Source organism: Echeneis naucrates, chromosome 6 (genome assembly GCF_900963305.1).
Source record: "Echeneis naucrates chromosome 6, fEcheNa1.1, whole genome shotgun sequence".
Taxonomy (NCBI): Eukaryota; Metazoa; Chordata; class Actinopteri; order Carangiformes; family Echeneidae; genus Echeneis; species Echeneis naucrates.
The window spans coordinates 12,603,815-12,626,714 of NC_042516.1; the positions used below are offsets into that span (position 1 = coordinate 12,603,815).

Below are 22,900 nucleotides of genomic sequence, written 5' to 3' on the forward strand. Positions count from 1 at the left end.
TCGATTCCCGGCTTGTGCAGCTGAACAGTCATGGGCTGGGCTACAGCAAGGAGCAGCAGAGACTCCCCACAGACCAGACTCCACAGACTACAGACTAGACCAGAACCCTCCAGAGACTGGAAACTAATCTCCAGACTAGAGACTAGACTGGAGTAGCATCGCCCTCTATGGCATCAGGAAAAAACTGACCCTCCCCTTTAACAGCATCAGAGTGAGGGAGGTGCTGCAATACAGAGTCCAGGGATCCAAAAGTCTCCCAGGCAGGCATTGAGGTGAGGACTGGAAGCAGTGGACCAAACCGAATCTCAGCGATGCCACAGAGCACTGGTGGGATCTGTGGCTGTTGGTCGAGCAGCACTCGGCTGCTCCTCAGAGAGAGGAGGGCCTGGTCCAGAAGGCAGTGAGAGCTGGGGTCGAGGAGCTACGAGCGTGCCAGGTATGGGAACAGGCATTGGCTCACAAGGCTACCATTTTCCAAAACGCAGCAGCAGCAGGCTGGGATGTTTTCTCATACTGTATCCTGTGGTCCAGTGGCATAATACACTTCATACTGCTACAGTGTGACCAGACTCCTATTAAATCCACTTTACATATAATGAGCCAAAGTTCAGCCTTTAGTTCCAATTCTGTATTAGACATTCAATTTAAGGCTTACATTTTTACAGTTTTACAGTTGTGGAAGGCTGAATCTTCCCCATCAAGTTCCTTATACAGGCTTTGTATGATATTCTGCCCAGCTCATCCAACCTCTTCTGTTGGGGAAAGGTCAACTCGCCATCATGCCCACTGTGCCAATGAAGAGGATCTCTGGAGCACATCATCAGTGCTTGTACCACAGCATCTGGGGAGGGTCGTTATTGCTAGCAACACGACCAAGAGGTGAAGGTTATCGTTGAATCCATCTGTAGTGCCATGGACCAGCGTAAAAGTCTATCACCATCTAGGCAAGAGATTGCATTTGTGAGAGCGGGACAACATCCAAAGCTGCACAAGCTGCAAAAGCCCAAGTAGGCCTTCTCTCACAACTCAGCTTACAACTGACGGATTAAAGTGAACCTGGGAACCCAACTCAAATTCCCCAAAACCACATTTTGAATGCATAATCAAAGATGGTTATTAAGAAATAATTGCCCAGCCCTGCTGTTGTTCTCTTCTGCTCTGTTTGGTCTGTTGTGTACTGACACTGGCATCATTATTCATTAGATTATAACTATAGACTATAATTTACCTCCATAGCTCTTCAATTTAGGGCATTGCGGGTGTTAACGGGCAGTGTAGCCCGGTCAAACCTACCAAAAGAAACTCTTCTCTCATCCATCAGCAGTTGAGCTCACAAGCAAAACTTTTGAACTTTTCTTAAGAGGACTGATTTGTTAGCAAAACGATCATACCGATTTGAAACCTTTTTAAGAATGAATTTTTAGATTAGTACTTATTTGATTGCTCTCAAATCTCTTTTTTTCTATTTGATTGAATGATTAAGAAACTAAAGTGACTCCATAGGCCCACCAGGTGGCGCAGAAAACACAAGCCTTCATTTGGGCTCTTTGAACTTAACATGACATAACATGACATCTGATGAAGAAACGCGGAGCCATCGCTGGAGTAATGTGGCTTGGCCAGTCGGGCTCTGTTTGCTTGGATGTCAGTGAACTGTGGGAACCAAAAAGGAGACAGAGGTCTGTTTCTGATTTTGTAAACAGAGCTAAAGCCAGTTGTTTTGGCCTTGCTTTTTGCAAACCCGGAGCGCTTACATTTGGCAGCTCAGCTCCAAACTTCCACTTTAAGAAGGCGCGTCTACGCTGCAGCGTAGTGTGTTTATTACAATCCTTAAAGTGGCACATGGAAACCACGTCCGAGTGCCCCACGGCACCGCAATCTAAACCTACAGATTCTGTTTGTGCAGAATGAGGGACATGCTTTGAAGGAGCTGAGCCACACGCACGATCCCGTCTCCCGTCAGACTATTTTTATCCGCGGCGGTGGCACCCACCGTGTATGCGGCAGCGGGAGCTCCCCGCCGAGGCGCCCAGCGAGCAGGCGAGCCGGAGGGGACGGAGCCGCGGAGCCAGACAGACGGGCGGTGAGCTCCCTGCGAGACCAGACACACACCCCCACCCCCCTCCGGTGTAGCCGTCAGAGGTGAGGCACATTGGGACGTGAGGAAAATGGAGGCTCCGCCGGGGACGGACTGCTGGGAGCGCACCTTGGCCACCAAACGGGAGTAACCGATCCGTGAAACGGGTTTGGGATGGCAGCATCCAGCAACTCCAGCCTCTCAGGTTCATCTGTGTCCTCCGGTAAGAGTTCACCTGACCCACACTCAGTCTAGACACCTTGTGCTTCAGCTCATTTACTATTACTATTATTGGCATGCCCTGAGAGACATTTGTAATTGTGTGCTTTGAAATGCATACGTTTGTCTTAAACTTTTTACATTTCCTTGCATAAAGCCATGCCTTGGTGATCTCTCTCCATTAACAGCAGGAAATAAAGCACTTTTTTATCTCTCCATCTGCTTCTCCCATGCACCTGGTAAATATTAAGCAAAGTGTCAAAGTGCTTTCCACTGACTGGTGTAATTTAAGATAAATGAAAATCTCCATCCCACAGTGGTGGGAACCTTAGTGGGAAAGGGGGCCTTTCATGTGCACAAGTTGTGATGCAGTCAGTAGCCTATGATGTTGGGTTTGGATGTTATCATTAGATTGCCAATCATCTCCATAATTCACTTATTGACTTTCCACTGGTAGTTGTGTGGGTTATGTTTGCCCTGTGTAGGCTACCATTTTCCAAAACGCAGCAGCAGCAGGCTGGGATGTTTTCTCATATTGTATCCTGTGGTCCAGTGGCATAATACACTTCATACTGCTACAGCGTGACCAGACTCCTATTAAATCCACTTTGCATATAATGAGCCAAAGTTCAGCCTTTAGTTCCAATTTCTGGATTAGAAATTCAATTTAAGGCTTACATTTTCAGAGAATGAGAGCAGTAAGTAGGTTAGCAGCTGTTTAAACAAAACAGAAACTCTGTGACCGTCTCTGTGTATATCTCAGTCTGTGTTGGTAAAACGTGTTGCTCATGTTTGCCAGGGTATAGAGTACAAACTCCCATATCGCACGTTTTTGATGTGAGAGCCCCACCAACAACCAGAGGCGTGCGTGTTAGTGTGTTCAAGAGAGGGAGTGTGTGTGTGAGAGAGAGAGAGAGAGAGAGAGAGACGTGGGGAGGGAGAAGCTGTTTATAATACTACGCTCAGCACTTTGGTTTATGTTGACTGTTTCTAACAGACATGTAGAAAATGTGCATATGTGATATTTTAATCATGTTTTAATCACTTCTGAATGCACAGAAAATAAATTGATCGCTCCATGGCTCTGTTTCTTACTAGCAGGGGATGTTCTATCATATATGCAGTGCTTTCTGGTTTGTTTGTTTGTTTGTTTGTTTTTGTTTAACTTTGCTACTCTTTCTATATCCTGACCTCACCACACAGCAGAGTCACATTTCCCAAGGTACTGCCCAATGGGAGGGACAGACAGTCATTTTCAAGCTGATATAGCCTGTGGTGACCACATGCTTCACAAAGCATTATCTCATGTGAGCCTTTCAGAAAGCAGTGGATTTAATGTTTGACCACGGCTGCTTTAAGAGGAAAGTCTTTTCTTTCTGTGGCAATGGAGGGTTGTCATTACTGTTGGGCTCTCAATATAATTATCAGAGGTTACAAGCTGTGTTGCTGCCAGGGATAGAGTGGTTGTCACAAGGGTATTATTATTTTCATGCAGAGCTCTTTGGCAGTCAGACACAACATTTGAATAATCTTGTCTATGAGGCATATGACTGAAAAAAACTAATCCGGGCTCAATTTCTGCTCCATATTAGGTTGTTTGGGTGCAAACAAAGTGCTCTCGGTGTAGATATTTCAGCTGCTCCTACTGATATATCTATCAAGTACTGCTGTTTGGGAGGAGAATTTGTAAATAACGTTAACCTGAATTCTCAGTGTGAACTGTCAAGTATCACTGGCAGTGTTTTGTGCTGAGTCCTGATCCATGTTTTAATGTATGGTAATGGAATTACATTATTGAAGGAAACATCGATTTATTTCTGTACCTCCTGTAAATAAAAGCAACACTGGTTCTAGACAAACTACCGTATAGTATGTAAACCACATTCTGTAATGGCTGCAGTAACGATGACTAGAAACTAAAGGTATTCTGAAGGCAGTCTTTTTCAGGAGCAGCAACAAAATTGCACCATACTTGTTGCAATGTTTTTCTTTTCCCAGAAAGATATTTTCTAGCCTCTCGTCTTATTCAGGGTGATCCTTACACATTCTTGGCAGGGGTTGGCATGGACCCATGCACTGTACCAGCAGCATACCATTTGCAAGACGGCTCCAGGAAATAAAGCTTTGAAAATAAATTGAGGGAAAGAGCATGCTTTCTGCTTCCTGCTTGAATGACAAAATTGGTGAGGGAAGCAGAACTACAGCCTTATATTTCGGAGAGACTGCCTGCTCATCTGCACGCCAAACAAATGCTGCACCTTCCCCAAAATCTCTCATATTATCCATTTCTTGTCCTTCTCACTGTAAATCATGCTGGACTGGATTTGTGTCATGTATGTAGTCAAATTATCTGCACATTTTACAGTCTCAATGAGGGAATAAATTATTCCCCCAATTCATTAATTATAACAACAACAATCTTTCAATGACACAATGAAATGCCAGAATTATACCACCAAATACAGCTTATCCCCATTTTAACTCACCTACAGTTCTTGTTAGCATCACAACATACAGTCTCACTGCAGGTGCAGAGCCCAGCAGTGCACACGAAGTAACACAGACTAAGGGCGCCCTCATACTTGTCACATGTTATCTGTTCAGCATTAAGACTGTGTTGAAATGCTTGTTTTGGACCAGTGTAATACACAGATGGTCTCCCTGCTGCAGCTTAGCTGCATCCCACTGATGGTGTGTGTGCTGTGTGGGTGTCTGTGTGTCCCTGTGTTTGTGAGGGTCAGTATGTATCTGATACACTGCTGCACACAGTTCTTCTTCTGAATGTGTCATGTCTTCATTTGTCTGTGATTGTGTATGTTTAACTCACTTATTTTTATCAAATAGCCAAATTACGTTTAGGCACGTATTTGTAAGGGTCTCACAAGACCATAGAATAGGGAAAAATAAATAGTAACAGTCCTTGGCTTTGGACAGTTAAAATTAAGAACATGAGATGTTCATGTTTGAAAAAGTTGTAGATGTTTGTGGGTCCTCCCTCCAGGATAAGTAAATATTGAAATGAGTAATAAACAGTGAAGTGCATAAATCATGGATAATTCTGTGTACAACTGGGTAAATTACACACATATTCTGATGGCAGGTTGAATTAAAAGGAGTCCAGTGAACTTTGAAATTAAAATATTTTTATCTTCACAATTTTTTTATTTATTATTTTATTTAATTTTTTTCAGAAATTGGAAAAGGGCACAAAATGCACAAATATGGTAAAAGTGCTCAAGATGAAATTTCTGAATGTGGTGCAACAAGTAATACCTACTTGGACATCACCGTCATTTGGCCAAGGTCATGATAAAATTAAATAAATCATCAGATGAATCAGGACTTGATGAATTGCATAAGTTTAAAAAAAGAAATGAAAGAGAGGAAGATGCTGAGGCTCAAGAAATACGTTCAACATGATCCCATTTTGGGGGTTGACCGGACAACGGAAACGATCATATGAAAGGAGGAGGAAAATGATTCATGTCCACAATTATTAATCCTAAATTTTAACAAGAGAACAGTGAGAACAGCGTTTAAATTATCCGAAGCCAGTTTAAGAGATTTTCTTCATACACGAAAGGCTTTGGACTTGTTGAACTGTTGTCAGCCTTGGACTCACTACACCTCCACATTTATTTCTTTTATATGCTGAAGCTTCATATTTTTTTTTACTTGTGCACAGACTCAAGACACACAATTTATCTTGAGGGATTAAAATCTTAGACTTCATTCATCGCATATTCTCTTTGTCACCAGAGCAAACCTCCACCGGTAATTATTTTATTGAATGCTTCTGACTGGTGAGTAATGGAGAGCAACACAATTAATAGCTGTTTCTTTGGGGGAAGAGCCTTCTGGCTGCTCTAGAATCGTAAATTCTTCCTGATCATCAGGCAACACAGAAACTCTGAGCTACTTAGAAATTCTTTCTGATGTTCTTTGGATTTCTCTTGGTGTGTGTGTGTGTGTGTGTGTGTGTGTGTGTGCTTGTACATGCGTGCGTGCATGAGAGTGGGTGTGCACAGTGTATTTTTATGGGTGTGTATTTGTGCAAGTGTGTGGCATGAGACTCCACTGATAAGAGCTCCACTTTTTGTGCTGAAGCTGCAGCAGAATTTCTGACTGAAATGCCATTCGTCACTAAAAAGAATCAGATTGAAAAGGGAATATCTGGCAGCCAGCCAAATGAAATCAAATTCTTTAAACAAGCTGCAGTGGAATAAATCTTTCAGATTGTTGCCAGCGCGATACACAGTGACAAAGCTTCATTATTAGAACAATACATTTTCCAAGACAGCTTGGCCACACATCAGCAAACAGAGCCAGGGGGCTTTACATCTGTATTTGAAGGTAGGCATTCTGTGGAGGACACGAGTGTTGAGCAACTTTTTTGTTATTTGCATAATTATTCAGCTCTTAAATCTTTGCGCCTATCATGTCTTACCTCTCTGTAATAAGTTACTGGAGAGTAACTCCACTGTTATGAAAAGCACTGATAAGTGTTTTGTGTATTTAATAATGTTGACACTTTCTCTGCAACAAGGTGCCGTCAGTTCAGCAGATGAAAGTTCAACAAGAACAGGGAGATCAGTAGTATATCTTTAACACCCGTGCCATAAGTGTTTCACAATTTCTCTGGCCCTACCTCTGTGCCTACATCAAACAAGTGCTCACTAGTTTTTTATTAAATGAATGAGTTTCATATCTTTCCCTCTGGCCTGCGGGGCATGGTGTAAATCTGCTGATGAGTGCAAAGGAATGTTTAAAATGAACAACATGTGTCTTCTGGACCAAGATGATCTATTATTCGCGCAGTTAGTTGGATCTTTGAGCAGTGGCACTTGAAGCTCAATGGGATATATTACTTTTAACATCCGAGCAACAGATGAATAATTTAATATCACAGCAGCTATTTTGTGCAGTTGGCATTAGGCATCATCTGTCTGTACGGCAGTTATCGACTGTTAGCATGCTGCCAGGCTGCTTTAGAAATTGGCATGTAAATGGGGAAATACTTGGTGTAAAGTCAAAAAAATTGCGATGTAAAATCTGTAAAACCTTCTCAGCGCCGCTGGAGACAGGAGCTTGTCAAAAAAAGAGCACCCTGTCTATTTTATTTGTCCTTTCAAAAGTTTTTCACCTCTTCTTTTGGCCTTCCTCACTGTGGCCTCAGGATAAGTTGGACCTAGTGTGAAGGAATTCTGGTGTTAACATTGCTATTACATTATCTGGAATAATATGCTGCGCCATTTGTGTCATAAGGGTGGACATTTTATTGCATCTCTGACATTGTAGTGCAGCAGCATATTTGACCATATTTGTGACTCATTTGGTGACATGTTTTATTAGAAGTCATTAATTTACCGAGTAGGTACCACAGTAAATTATCCCTTGCTACAGGGCACTCACTTCATCACCTCTCCTACTCTTTTTAAGCTAATATACTGTAATAGAATGCTCCATCGTATATTACAGGAATATTCACACAATCATAAATCAGCCATGCATAATTCCCTGAGGTAGGTCTTGTTGTGCATACTTACATTGAAATTGCTTTCACTTCCCTTAATTTTGATTGATGAATTTGCATTGTTGTCTCAGAGTAGAGATGTTACCATCTCAGGGTAGACCAGGTGTGTGCTGACACAATGTTCATCCAAACAAGCGAACACCTTCATCGATTGCCCTTGAAGCTGAGGTACTGATCAGAAGTGGATTCAGTGGTGCATCTCCAAAAGCTGCCTCTCACTGTGAAGCCATATGCACTGTCCTTTGAGAACGATTAACAGCAGTGACGCCAACGCAGTGAAGGGCTCAGTCAGTCAACAGGGGAAAGGGACTGAAATGGAGATTTTATTCAGACAACTGCTAGTCTCTAATGGAAAACTGCTTTATTTTTGTGTTGTACAGACCCTGACGATTACCAGCCGCCCATATGGAAGTCCTACTGTGAGTAATTCATTCATTTTAGATGCTGATTAACAATGCTTTCACCCAACATTGGAACTTAACGTGCTTCTTTAAATAACGCCACATTTATTTGTGATCTATGAATAACAAAGAGACATATTAATCTCTTTGGAGAATCAGGTTTTGTTATACATAGTGCAATGAAATACACTGCAGGTTCCAAAATGCTACATGCACGTGCACAAAAGGCCCACACTTCAGCACACTCCCCCACACAACTCATTCACACATGCACAAATGCAAAGCAGCACATCCCGGATCCCGGAGTAAAATAGGTTACCATCACCCAGGAAAACAGGATTTTCTACCTGCAGAGAGGCTTAGCTGAAACTGGGTCCTCAGAACACCCATAACATAATACAGCGTTCTTGCCAAGTGGGAGGAAATGATCTGAGTCCTCAGAATAAGTGCGTGAACATATTCTCATAACAGAACATGTGATGGATTTGTTAAAGCTGAGTGCAAACGTTGTCTGTCCTTAGAATGACTACATTTTCTTTTACCAGTTGCATTTCATAGATTTTATATACGCTTCATCTCCAATTACTGTAAATGTCTCACATATATAATTTCCCATCGTGATAATGCTTAGTTTCTGAAGTCACCCATCTTTTCCTGACTCGTCTGGTCCTCCGCTGAGGTATTTTTAGAGCTCACTGTGTCCCTGGAATGGATGGTGTCCAGATTCTGTGCTGGTTGGCTGGAATCAGCCTGACAAAACATGAAAATGTCGGGAGTCAGGACATTTTCACTGTCAGGAATCTTCCTTCTCCTGCCTGGAGAATCTTCTGCAGTGAAGACTTAGCTCAGCCTCATGCAGTGATTTCTCTGCTGTGATTCAGGTTGCTACTAAAGAGGACAGTGGCAGAAATCTTGAGTTCTCAGCTATATCTCACAAAGCATATATATAGACTTCCAAAATGTGTCTAAGAACTTTAGTATTACAGTATAAAATAATAAACCAGTTTTTCTGTTGCTGTCGCAGGATTCTGGTTTGGAAATATGGAACTTTGTCAAACATAAGAAAAACTAGTGCTAGACAAACAGAGGATTAAAACATGAAGAAAGAAACCACACGCAGCTACTGATTTGCTGTGTGGTGATAATATTTTTGTCCTGACAGACATCCAGTTCTGGGAAATGACAAAAACAGCAGTAGCGTTTCGACTTGCCTCACTTTTTAATGACTAATTGTGATGTACAAATTCTGTCAGGCTGTTGAGGTGTTTGTGGTGGTTACTCTGCCTGCCACAAATCCCTCAGTCCAATTTTCACTTTGCTTCACTGATTTACATCCAGTTCTCCCAATGCTTCAAATAGGCCTAATTCACAGAACCATAGATTTGTGGCTTGTGTGTATCTGTAAGTGTTTTGTAGTTAAAAATGATTGTGTGCAGGTCTGAATATACAAAGATTGAAGATATGAGGCTCCAGTAATATAAACCGCAGACTGCTTAGACTTGCGTATGAGCTAATAGTTTATTTAGTATTCATTCTGTTTCCTGTTATCACCTGTGCACTGTGTCACAGCTGTCTTAGTGGAGATATGAAAGCTATGTTGCATTATTTAGTTTCCTTCATCTTTAAATCTCTGTTCAGGTTGTTATTGTGGTCACAAATCCACTACATGTATGTAATTATAGCTTGCACTGAGCGGTGTACATAACTCAGAAGGGAAGCCAACCTTAAATAACATGCGTATATTTCTCCAACAGTGTACCAACTACAGCAGGAAGCCCCGAGACCAAAGAGGATCACATGTCCCCAGGAGGTTGGTGCATTCAGAAATCTGTATACAATAGGCTTCTATATGAGGCTGAAGAATGGATCTGATGGCAAATTAAACCAGCTATGTGCCATTCCAATCCTGTGATCCTTTTTCGGGATCTCAGCAAACTGTTGGCCTTGTGTCCTCATTGTCCCCTTAAAACACAATGTGCTGCAAAGTCATTTTTAAATTTTAGGTTTTCAGCCTGGAAGGCATTCACAGAGAAATGATTGAACTAGGCACTTGGAAGTCAGAGCAATCAATAACCTATGGGGAGTGACCCGCTTCCTTTCAAAGCTCCGATACATAATGAACTATTGTTGAAAGTCAGACGCAATCTCCCAGCTGCAGGCTTTAATATTTGCCTTAACTCAGTTTGGAGTTCAATTTGCATCCGTGTGAACCTTTGGGGACAATAAATTCAAAAGCTGGTTCGATGGTGGGCACTGGACTAAAGTTTCAAGATAGACTTTGCAATTCACAGCAAGGACAGTAACAAGCAGTGGGAACACTTTGGACAGACAGCTCGGACTTAATTTCCTCTGCTTTATGAATATAAAGCTAATGGTACGCGTTTCTATACTTGTTAATGTCCTCACGGAGATAACTGTCAATCTTCTATTGAATATCCCGCCAAGAAATGATCCATGTCTCATCCTATTTTGCGTCTTATCACACTGATAATGATGGGCAAAGTGAAAATGGTGGGTTGGCTGAGTGAGATTAATGGCTACCCATTAATTAATAAAGTACAAAGTGATGTTTGACATATTTCCAAAGTGTTCCAATAAAACCATTACGATTATAACTAAATTTTAAGAGACATCTGCAGTGTTCTTGCCCAGTGTCTTTGTATAGAAACAAAGACTGTTGATAATGAAATTCTTGGTAATTCTCATTCATATTGTCGGATTTTTAATGCAGATGTTTGTTGTTTTACATCATGATCAAAATGAATTGTGCCTTTTAGCCATATCCTTTGCAAGATTTGCAATGCAGTCAAACTACACTCCATGATTTAACACACTGAATATCTAGTCTTTGCAGCAGGCCATCTATCACCAGCTGTTTTCTCAGGCTGCCTCTTATTCATGTCTGCACTTAACAGTTTGGTAGCTCCAAATAGACATGGTAGCCTAGATGGAGTCCTGCAGTGTCGACTCCACAATCAGTCACACTGACTGCAATAACAATTTGCAAAGCAATTTAATAGTGCTTTCAAATCATACTGCTGTGGACAATATTTCTTCTTTTCATTTCCAGATGGAGAGCAGACCCAAATACTATGGCAGAGAGTGAGTGTAACTTGATTACTGTAATTTTTTTATGTGTTTTTTCAAATATTGTTGTGCAGTGAACGGTATTATTTATCATTATTGCCTGGTAGAAGTGGTTAGGGCTTAAGTGGGTGGATTTGTACTTCCAAATTTTAAATCTTTGGATGTTTTAGGATAAAATGACTTTGCAGGAAGAGTTACATCCAGAATTTTCCACAGATTTCATGGCATCATCTCTCGAGAATATGCAGATGAGCTGCTGGCAGGAATAGAGGGTGCTTACCTCATCAGGGAGAGCCAAAGACAGCCAGGGACACACACTTTGGCTTTAAGGTACCAACACATCAGTATGCAGCACAGAATCCTCGAAAGGTTGCCCCGCATTTCCTTCTTGTTTACTTTTAACCAGCTTCTCGATCATTTTAACCTCTACATATTTCCCTCATTATTTAAGCACTACTCCATCCGTAAATGTCGATCCAGGTTTGGGAACCAGACACTCAACTACAGAATGTTCTACGATGGAAAACACTTTGTTGGGGAGAAGAGGTTTGAGTCGGTCCACGACCTTGTGACGGATGCCCTCATCACTCTCTACATCGAGACCAAGGCAGCTGAGTACATCGCCAAAATGACCACTAACCCCATCTATGAGCATCTTGGTTACACCTCGCTGCTGAAGGATAAGATGGTGCACAGGCTGAGTCGTGGACGCACAGAACCACGCAGGGTCACCTTCCAGAAAGATGAACGGGTGAGTTTTTATGACAGCTGCCAATACGAGGCTGCACATTCATCACTGAGTTTTGATTTGAATGCCGTTGGACAAGTTCAGCCCTATACTGCTACTCAGACCTGCTTTCTAAAACACTAAGTCAATAAAACAATTCTTTCATTGATAGAATATTGAATGATAAAAACTCTGATATTCTGTTCATCATTATGTAATATTGGAATATTGATAATTAATCAAAAACTAAAAGGAATGATTCAAGATTTTTTGATTGACCAATTATATCAGTCTTAGCCCCATTAATGTCATTTTTGAAGACAGAAAAAAAGACTCCCTTGTCTATGTGTTTACAAGAGGGCAGGGACAGTTAGTCAAATAATTAATTAGTCAATAGTTGATTGCTAGTAAATGGAGTCATTGGGATTTTGGGGTGAGAGCGAGATAAACAAAAGGTGTTTAAAAATCCGATTTTTAACCTTATGGGTGGTTATGAAATAACTTGATCATTATTTCATGGAAAGAATGGCTAATCAAAATGTTATACATAATAATAATCACTAGTTTCAACCCCTGTTTGAAGGGTTCATTCTGAAGAACTTCATACTTGATTTATTCTTAAAGCCTTTCGCTTAAAACTTCACGTTTGCTGAAAACCATTAACATTTTGTAAGTGAAATGATCTTTTTAATTACATTTTTCAAAAAAATATGATCAGTTACTTGGTAATAAGAATAATTTTGTTATTGTTTTTTTTTAAAGCAACATATCTCCTTTTTTTTATTTAACAAGTTAGCGCGTCATCTCAGGGTATGCAGATAATTTGTTTATTGATGGAGACTCTTTGTAAAACATTAAAAGCAGCATGATTTTGTCCATTTCCATTCATCTGCAGTACATTTTCAACAAGATGCCAGTGAGAGGACACTTTGTCCTGTGAGTGAGACATACATTATCCCAGTAGCCCTCGGATGTATTCACTACCGCCATGCTTCATTGCCTCATCTTAAAGGGAATGATGGCCAAGGGGACTGGGACTTTGCTCTGCCTACCAAGCATATCAGACAGACAGATCTTGGGTGAGACACATTACACATTGTGTTTGTGTGTGCTCATTAGCTGTTCTCAGACTTATGTCTGTGAATGATTTATCAATAAGGAATGAGGAAAATCTGTTTTATGAAAAAGAAAAATTCAAAGCATTCCTCCACTAGATGGCAATCTTAACTTCTTTCCCCCTTTCCTTTTGGCCTGATATTTGTAACTAAAATCATGCCACGCTCTTGATGAAAGCCCTTTAAGGTCCCTTAAATGTTTGAGATTTCAGGGGCTGCAGCTTTAATTTGACCTCTCAGATTGAAGACTACATTTATTGCTGTAGGATTTTTTTTTTTTTTTCTTCAAAACATCAACTTAATATTTGTCAGTTTGACTATCAGTCAGGGAAAGACACTTGGCATCCCTGCTGGCAGGATCGTCAGTTGCAATATTAAAAACTCCAGTCTTCACTTTGGTTTCTGTAACCTGAGACAGGAGTCATTAATGTAGCACTTTTGACCTAATGGCCATTGGTCAGTCACTCACCACTGACTTATTGTAATTTTACTACAGATACGACTGTGAACTTCCAGGAAGCGAGCAGAGCAAAGCTCTGCCCTGTGAGACATACAGGCTGGCCCATGTTTGCTTAACACACAGTACTTTATTGAACAGTGTCAAATAGTATTGCTTTTTGCTTGATTTGCAGCTGTGATGTTTGAAATTTTGTGGACTGCAGATTCCAATAACCTTCCCTTAGCATTTAGCAAATAACTTGATGCATGTCGTTTGCTAAATGTCAGCTTGTCTGTTATCTAGGTGCTTTCAGTAATTTGATTTCACATTCCTCCCACCGAGGTTTATGTATCAGGATGTGAATGAATGATAACTGTGATGACGGTGGGTTTTGTGCAGCCTGTGGTTGAATACCACCTGCCAGTAGTGTCAAAAAGAGTGAGAGGAAAAGTGTTTTCTGTCTTCTCGACCATTACGTGTCCAGGAAGCAGAGACCTGGCCTTGATGGCTCGAATCTGTGGTTGCTTTTTGAACTCCATGTTTACCAGTGACAGAGCCACACCCTGAGGCATTACAGCCACAGTGGCTTCAGTGTATGGACAGCATTCACGTGTATTTACTCGGTGTTAGGTTGATACCTCCACATTTACCATGACTGAAAATTCTTCTGTAATTAAAATCCTCCCAGAATGTGAGTGGGGGTATTTGACAGGACGTGAAGATCAATGTTCTGAGTTTCCCTCCCTCTGCATGTGCAGGAATTTGTTCAGTGGTCAAAACCTCTGCCACATTCCTCCTGATACTCACCATACTGGTTTAATCTCAGCAGGACTTTGGACATACCAGTCTGCTCGCATGTCCTGGAAAGATTCCCTCAAGATTGTCCTGTCATTTGTTATGACAATTATCTGTGTTTCATGCTGCAAAAATGCAAAAACAAACTATTTTAGTTATTCAATGCTCCTCACACAACATTGTGGTTACATGTTTGTTTGTTGTTGTTTTTTTACTCATCATTCCTTTTTTTATTTTTGAGTAATGGACAAAATCTAACAGTTGACACAACTAATATTTCTATGTCTCCTCGGCAGTGACAACCACGACTGGAGGCATTATGTCTTCAGGGTGTCAGTCCATCTGTCCATTTGTTTATTTGTCCGTCCAATTCTTGTGAAACTGATATCCCAGTAATCCCTTGAGGGAATTTCCTCCAATTTTCCACCATCATTCATTTGGTGTCAAGGAACTGATTTTGGTGTACAAAGGTCAAGATCACTGTGGCCTCACAAAAGTTATTCACCACTGTTACTCTATTAGTTCCATAAGCACTGCCACAGTTCTGTTTGTCAGAGATGTCAGAGCTGTTTTGTTGTTTTGTGGATGTGGATGTTTATATCTGTGCTGTTTTACTGTGTCAGTGCCCACTGTGCTGTTTTCCAATGATTCCATGTACTCGCTCACAACAGAGTCCACTCAGTTGTGCCCTCACAAAGCCTTATGAGAATAAAAGACCCAGAGCCAGTGAAAAGAAAGCAGAGCTTGTTGTGTGACCACCTTTTGTGCTCTTTCTTCCAAGCTCTTCTTTAAGAGACAAGAAGCCATCTGCCTGCGGACAAAGAGGGGAGGCCACGTCTCCCTCCCTCCCACCTCACGAGTCTAAAATATCTTAGAGCAGTCTATTCCTCATCTGTCTCCTCAGACTTAGCTGGAGAGTTGAATTCTCTGGTATGGTATGTGTAGGTCTTCTCAAAGAATGTGTAGCACAATTGCAAATATCTTCACCTGTCCTGTCACTCTTCAGATATCAGCTGGTTTATTGCTGCCCTCCAAGAGGATGGTAAACAAAAGGCCTATGGCAATTTTTTACTTTGCTTCTGTGTGTGAGCGCTGCCAATGCTTTTATTTTATCTCAGCTTTGCAGTCACCCTTTGGGGTTCTTTTGCTTTCCAACCCAAATTCAGCTTTTCCTCCAGCTAAGTATCATACCAAACCAATGCTTAACAGCTTTCAGGCAGTTTTTCCCTGTTTAAGAAATCACTGCCACTTAGAATTTTTCATGGTGTCTTCCTATGGTCAGTGAAATTATCTTATTGATATAAAAAAAAAATTGGGGCTATTTATTGGGCCTTGTCATGATTAATTAGAGCAGGAAACCATGTGCTGTTGCTTACTGGTTGTTTACAAGCAGATCTAAAAAGGGCCAAATTCAGCATGAACATAGCAACAGCCCCCCACTGGTAAAATACTATATAGCTGCAGACCTGCAAATGAGCTTCCTATGGGATTTTACTTGGATTAGGGCACTATGGGATTATTCCCTGTGTAAGGATTATTGCAGTAATCCTTCCCAATCCCAGTTGATGGTCTGGTTCTGTTCTCGCGGTCCTCGGAGAGAAGTAATTGTGATTGGCGTGAGTAGTCTGCAGCCGGAGTGTCTGCAGGGTTCAGTCTGGACGGCAGCGTGGGGAATTTCACCAGCCGGCATAACTGGAGGTCAAGATCTGCTTGAATGACAAAGACACAGCCTCAGATCCATCCGGCCAGAGAATTCTGAACCTATCTTTTAGCAGGCGAGTAAACCTGTTAGGAGACGTGGTGCTGACTGTGAGCTACTGCCAGAAGAGTGTTATCTCCAGCTAAGCGAAGTGGAGTGTGTCCGGGAGGCAGTTTGCTAATGGTAGTGTTTTCTGTGCTATAAAAGGGGCGTCTGCACTATTGATTCTGCTTTACAGAACTGTTGAGCTGTGTGAAGTGGTCCTGACAGCACCCGGCCGCCCTCACTCTCAACCTCCTGGCCCCTCCTCATCAGGACCCTGTCCTCTCTCGCTTTCCTTTCTGGGCGTGTGAAAGAGGCCCATTGTTTGAGGCACACTCCAGCCTTCAGGCCGCCCACTACCGGTCCTGTTCCCCCTGCTCTTATTGCTCTCTGCTGCCACTGGAGTCACACCAGATGCAGAGTCAACCCTGCGCTGGTTGTCATCAGTCGCCCTCCTGGGTCAGAGGAGAGTGGAGTGTAGCTGCTGCCTCTGCATTGGGCTGTTGCCGGCAGCATCTGCTGCACAACACCCGCTTCTCTCCTTTGCATCTTTCCTCAGAGGAGACTGAGAGTCTGTGGGACCCCAACCAGTTGAGCATGGAGATGGAAGAAAACAGAGGGGACTTTGGAGGGGATCTGATAACCCACAAGGCTAAAAGACAGGAGCGAAAGCGTCAGGAGCTGCTGGCTTTGGCACTGGGAGTCAAACTTGGGAATAAGGGGACTCTTCTGTGGAAGCCTATTAAACTGTTGGCCTCCTGTCCACAGATTTCATCACCTCTGGTGCGACGGAGTGCCTTGAAAGATGCACCAGAGAAGCAGTGCTATTATGAGAAGATCCACAACTTCAAGGTGAGTAGCTTCTTTTTTGTAAAGACACACATATATATATGTGTATATATATATATACAGTATATATATATATATATAAAGAAAAGGTCTGTGGGCTGCTGAGAAGCATTCCAGCAGGTCTTTATTGAATCAAAGTGCTTTTCATTTGTAAAGCACTCCTTTACAGAGCATTTGCTTGCCTCAGATGTTTGCCTGTCTCATCACAGGCGTGCGCTGTTGTTTTGATGAGAGCCCATGAAGCTGACAGACACATGCACGGAGGTGAAATAATGGATAGACTCCACCACAGCCCATTAAAAGGAGAGCTCATTGATTACCATTGACTTCAAAGCTTTCAGATCCATTATTGTTTTTATAGTGGTGAGTTTGTAAAAACAGCTATAGAGTGGAAAAGTACTGTGTTGTTTGCTCCCAGTCAGAGTGCAAATGCATTGTACTTTGGGGCCATACAATAGAAATGGTTCTTTAAATATACGAACAAGAGTTTATGGATTCTTGTCGTCTGGGCGCCTGAAACATTCTTGCAATTGTGTCTTAGGTTTCAGTTAACAGGCAGGCTGAAATGACCTCTGTTTTTTTTCCATGCTTCCCCTTTGAAAAAGAACAAAACCCTTCCTCTCCCCACCTGCCATATGCCCTCTTCACTCATCACTCTGCTACTATGTATTCAAAGTAGCGATGAGGTGTATGCGTGCACTTGCATATCCAGGTGTGGCATTTGCCCAATTGTCATCTCATTTGAGTTTTGGGAGTGCACAGTGGCTGTACATCTGTTATTTTGACTTTCAGGCTTGTCTGCATGTACCAGATTGTCCAGGAGCAGATGCCAGACACATTATAGTAAATCCTTTAATCTGCCTTGTATATACAAATGCTTTCATTTGGCTAGGGGTCCCATCCACTGCAGCATGGGATCACATCATAATCTCTGTCCAGGACATCAGAAAGGAGGGTTGTGTGTCTGGACTGGACACAGCAGTGACTTGCACTACATGTGTGTGTAACCATGTGGTCTCTAACTCCAGGTACACACGTTCAGAGGGCCGCACTGGTGCGAGTACTGTGCCAACTTCATGTGGGGCCTGATCGCCCAGGGTGTCCGCTGCTCAGGTAACTATGCACTCTGGTATCATAAGCCCCTGTCATTGGGCTGCACGGGTGGTGCAGTTAGTGCACGTGCCACATTATCAGACCTATCTGACTCCAACCTGGAGACAGAGCCTGCATGTCATTCCAGTCTTTTTGTCTCTCTCCTGACTTCCTGTTGGCCTCTCTGCCACTTACTGTGAGGGGAATAAAGGCATAAAAGCCCAAAAAGTAATACTTTAAAAATCCATGTCACAGATTACATAAAGTCGTTTACGTCATGGATTACACAAGTTAATACTGCCCTGCCACGCATGTTGTAGGTGCATAATCGTTCTGAAAAAGTTTTTCCACACTACAAGTTATGTTGCGTTTTAAGGATAATTTCCTTTTTCGCATTTCATCTGTGACAAATAAAAGATGCTGTTTTTGGCTATGTCAGCCAGAAAAAGGCCGAGACCTACAGCTGTAACTGCTTTCATATCTAGTCATAGTTAAATGAGGCAATCAGATGTTTTTACAGGCTATTTACTGATTTCCCTATTACTGGCTGCTGAGCAGAGAAATGCCACGTGATGCAGCATGCTGAGAGCAGTTACGTCAGAATGGATGTTTCTAAGTGAAATATGTAAAGGTTATCTAACTATGACAACACAGCAAACGTACAGGGCAAATATACTGTTATTGTTGGCCAAATATAGCAGCAAAACTGCGATTGATGACATGTTACAGCTCTGTGGGGTTTTTGTAAGGTTTCATGGTCACAAGATTTGTTGACTGCACAAACACAGTCTTGAAACTGGTGTTCATGTTGCTGGATTTGGTAACTTTCTCCCTTAACAGAGTGTTTGTTGTTGAAGCATTTGCCATGCTGATAAGCCTGAGGCGAACACTGGTATCATCGGACACCTCATGTGCTATGGGAAACAGGAACGACTTCTTTATCCTCTCTCACTCCCTCTCAAGCCCCTAATATGTTTTTCTTATCTCCTGCTGCTCTCTATGTGAGCATTGACCGCGAATGAGGACTCCAATCAGTAGACCAGGAGTAAAAACATCCCTTGCTCCTTTGAAACCTTCATTCCAGGCTGTACTGTTACACAAACAGGCTTACATCTCAAACACACAAACACATTCTACTCTTGCCAGCTGCCCAACACACTCCGAGTGACTAAAACTACAAGAGGAGCTCCTGTCCACGCTGCCATGTCTGCTGTTATCTACCCCGGCTGAGTGCGCTGAGACGGCTTAGCGGTGACTGTGCTGGCTGCCGGTGCAGTTTATCACTTACCTTTTCAAACTGCTGTCTTCATCCTGCTCTGATCATCTGTCTGAGGCTAAACTCTCCATTTCTCTCACTCTTGCTCTGCTAGATTGCGGGCTGAACGTACACAAACAGTGCTCCAAACTGGTTCCAAGCGACTGCCAGCCGGACCTGCGCAGGATAAAGAAAGTGTTTAGCTGTGACCTCACCACACTGGTCAAAGCTCACAACACAACACGACCCATGGTGGTGGACATGTGTATCCGAGAGATAGAGCTGAGAGGTAGATGGAAACTAACCACTTACATTAAACCCAACTAGTCCCTTTACAGAAAGGATATGTTTGATTTGTAAACTCTGAACTCTGACATTGAATCACTCAGCAGCTACTATTTTGTCCTGATTGAAGTGGAAATTATTGCAAAATTTTGACAATTTGTTTTTATTTTATGTGTGAAGAGGAGAATGTGAGGTAAGATGGACGGCAACAGAAGTAAAATCCCAATCGTCCTAAATTTCTGTTGCAGGTATGAAATCTGAAGGTCTGTACCGAGTGTCTGGCTTCTCAGAGCACATAGAGGATGTGAGGCTCTCTTTTGACCGAGGTTTGTAGATGTCGCATTTCTTTGCCCTGGGATCAACTTCTCTGAGGTTTCATATCGGTTCCCTCATTTTGAATAAGAAACTTGTTTCTGATACTTTATATCACAAGATAGTACCGCCTGTTATTTTGTTGTATACAGCACTGACACATTTTTATTTTTAATTGTATGCAAATATGAAATAACGTCAATTTTTCTCATCCACAGATGGTGAAAAGGCAGACATTAGTGCCAATGCCTATGCAGACATCAACATCATAGCTGGTGCTTTGAAGCTCTACTTAAGAGACCTTCCCATTCCAGTCATAACATTTGATTTGTACTCGAAATTTATTCAAGCTGCAAGTAAGATCGCCTCTGCAATTCTGTACGACCACTGTGTAGGTACTGCCACATTACGCTCTCATACTCATCAATTTGCTAATGTCGTGTAGAAAATCCTAATGCGGACTCCAGGCTTGAGGCCATTCATGAGGGTTTGCTGCAGCTCCCTCCAGCCCACTATGAAACTCTACGATACCTGATGGCTCACCTCAAGAGGTTAGTTCCTACGCAAATCATTTATAGTTTGAATGAATCATTCATTTGTTCATCTTCTACTGCTTTTCCGTTTCTGGGCTCACATTAGGCGAAGGCAGGGTACACCCTGGACAGGTTGCCAATCCATCACAGGGCCAGCACACAACATACAACCAGTCACACTCATAATCATACCCACAGTCCCCATTTAACCTAAACATCCATGTCGGAGGAAACCTGAGTACCCAGAGGAAACTCAGGCAGGCCTGGGAACCAAACCTGTAGCCTTCTCAATGTGGGGCAATAGCCCTAACCAGTATGACGCCATGCAGCCCTAGTTGTAATTATTTATAGATTGATTATGAATAAATATTGTCTCAAATCCCATCAAAATAAATTGACTAATGTTGATTAGAGCTACATTAGTCTCCAATAACTGTTAAAAACACATAAATAGGTCACAGGCTCTTTCATCACTGTGAAAGTAATTTATTATGAGTTAACCATTCACACATAATTTTGCTTCTAAAAATACTCAACTTGAGTAACAGCTGTAATAAACTGTTGCTGGAGACATTCAGCAGCAAGTCCAAAAAATGACAGATCCTGACTGTTCAGGCTAGAAAGACAGTGTTAGTTTGTGTTAAAGATTTGTGCCATATTGGCAAAATATTTCAGAGTTTTACAATTTAAAAAGTATTAAGAGACGGCTTAACTCTTTTCATACAATCTGTTGAAAAGAAAAGAATAATAGAATGAGTGGTGCCACTTTTCATATTCCTGAGGTGAATCATGGGATGACCTGATTTGTTTATTTTTTTATTTTTATTTTTATTTTTTGCATGTCTGTGTTGTGTATTTTACTGAATTTATCTGTTTTTATCTTTAACAGGGTGACAATGTTTGAAAAGGACAATTTAATGAATGCTGAGAACCTGGGGATAGTCTTTGGTCCAACACTTATGCAACCACCGGAGCAGAACGCCTTGACAACCCTGAATGACATGAGGCAGCAGAAACTAGTGGTGCAGCTTATGATAGAGCATGAAGATGTTTTGTTCTAAGGACTGAGACAAGCAGGGCTCACAACACATTCAAAGGACAAATATTTATTATGTAAAACAGGAAATTCAGGCCACCTTGATTCTCATGAAGTTTCAAAATAGTTTGTAATCAAATTGAACTTGAGATTCTTCTTTCTCGCATGACTGTAGATGAAGTTGGTTTAGTGTTGACATTGTCTTGTAGTCGTCAGTTTTGGGTTTCCATTCTCAGCCAAGACCATAATTTTTTGCATTAGGGAATATCTATCTACAGCGCTGCTCCCTTCTTGCTATGATTTGACTGTCGCTACCTGGAGTAGACTCAGTTGCAAAGAAGCACTGTGTGGAATCTGCTCCCCGCAGATTGTCAATCATTGTTGGCTGGTACTTTGTGTAAACCAGGCCTCACAGCCGCAGCCAAGTTTATACTCCCACATGACGTGTGCGCATATTTAGATTTTAGTCGGAATGTTGGTTGAAAATATAAAGAAACAAAGTGTGTCCTTTCATTGTAGATAAAATTGGATCATTTAATGATCGATATTTTAACTGTGTGCTCTAACAAAAAAATGAGACAATTGGGGGCTCATGAAGCACTTTTTTGCAACAAGTGTAAAGATTTATTTTGTAAAGATGTTTATTTTTGTCTTTTACTCTGCATCATGTTCTGTCACAATAATATATGCTGTTGAGAATGATGTTTGTTGAATCGATGTCTAAATACAAAACTGTTCACACCAGGAAAAAAAAAAGAGTCAGAGGAACAACAGTGTGTGAATCTACCATGTTCATTCTTATTCACATGACATTTTGCAGAATGCACCACGTGAGCAAGCTGTTTTTTTTTTTGTTTTTTTTTACAGGTATTTGTTGCCAGTTTTGTTGTAGTTGTTTATATACTGTAAATTTCAGGTAAAAAAAAAAAGATCAAGTCAAATTTTTTCCATTTTTTTTTTTTTTTATGCCAGTAACATCGCTCGGTGCTGCAGTTGTTGCCATTCACTTCACAGCGCCATAGAAGTCATACTAAAGCTGTATCGAGCATGTTTCTATCACAGTTTGTTTGATGTGATTAGCTAAATCCTTTCTATAAATCCATTTTATCAAATGTATTTTTGTGACGGTTGCAGTTAAAAATGTAATTTATGAAATGATGATTTATTAAAGGATATAAAACTTAAGTCTAATACAATGTGACCTCAAAACATTTCCCCCACCACGAACCGTTTCTCAAAATGTTTCGTCTCATTTTTCTCCGAAATGTAACTGATCTCACCACATCATGACAGCATTAAAAGCGGTTCAGCTCTTTGCAAGTGATGACTGGTTGAAGCATGCAGAACAATGAATCACAGTTATGTGGTTTACCTTTTTTTTTTTTTTTTTTTTTTTTAAATCTT

The 22,900-nt window shown here is 41.5% G+C and overlaps 1 protein-coding gene across 7 annotated transcripts; it reads left to right on the forward strand.

The window, feature by feature from the left end:
- Nucleotides 1-1,600: 1,600 nt before the first annotated feature.
- Nucleotides 1,601-22,748, forward strand: chn2 (chimerin 2). 7 transcript variants are annotated; one of them, XM_029504448.1, is made up of 13 exons: nucleotides 1,601-2,300; nucleotides 8,210-8,248; nucleotides 9,985-10,040; nucleotides 11,301-11,332; nucleotides 11,534-11,647; nucleotides 11,798-12,068; nucleotides 16,903-16,986; nucleotides 18,012-18,096; nucleotides 19,446-19,619; nucleotides 19,864-19,941; nucleotides 20,146-20,283; nucleotides 20,373-20,478; nucleotides 21,350-22,738. In XM_029504448.1, the coding sequence occupies exons 1-13, from the start codon at nucleotides 2,252-2,254 to the stop codon at nucleotides 21,519-21,521; spliced, it is 1,398 nt and encodes a 465-aa protein (XP_029360308.1). In that variant the 5' UTR covers nucleotides 1,601-2,251; the 3' UTR covers nucleotides 21,522-22,738. The 7 variants fall into 7 exon arrangements, with proteins under 7 accessions (XP_029360308.1, XP_029360315.1, XP_029360313.1 ...); XM_029504450.1 differs by lacking the exons at nucleotides 1,601-2,300; nucleotides 8,210-8,248; nucleotides 9,985-10,040; ... (2 more) ...; nucleotides 11,798-12,068; nucleotides 16,903-16,986 and adding an exon at nucleotides 12,093-16,840 and having other exon boundaries at nucleotides 18,010-18,096; nucleotides 21,350-22,742; XM_029504453.1 differs by lacking the exons at nucleotides 1,601-2,300; nucleotides 8,210-8,248; nucleotides 9,985-10,040; ... (3 more) ...; nucleotides 16,903-16,986; nucleotides 20,146-20,283 and adding an exon at nucleotides 12,086-16,840 and having other exon boundaries at nucleotides 18,010-18,096; nucleotides 21,350-22,746.
- Nucleotides 22,749-22,900: the final 152 nt, after the last annotated feature.

Excerpts from the sequence above, each read along its gene's own strand:
- chn2 (XM_029504448.1), top strand. The coding sequence starts at position 2,252 with ATGGCAGCATCCAGCAACTCCAGCCTCTCAGGTTCATCTGTGTCCTCC. Across the intron at positions 18,097-19,445 it reads CCAGGGTGTCCGCTGCTCAG|ATTGCGGGCTGAACGTACAC; the intron begins GTAACTATGCAC and ends TTGCTCTGCTAG. Across the intron at positions 19,942-20,145 it reads GAGGCTCTCTTTTGACCGAG|ATGGTGAAAAGGCAGACATT; the intron begins GTTTGTAGATGT and ends TCTCATCCACAG.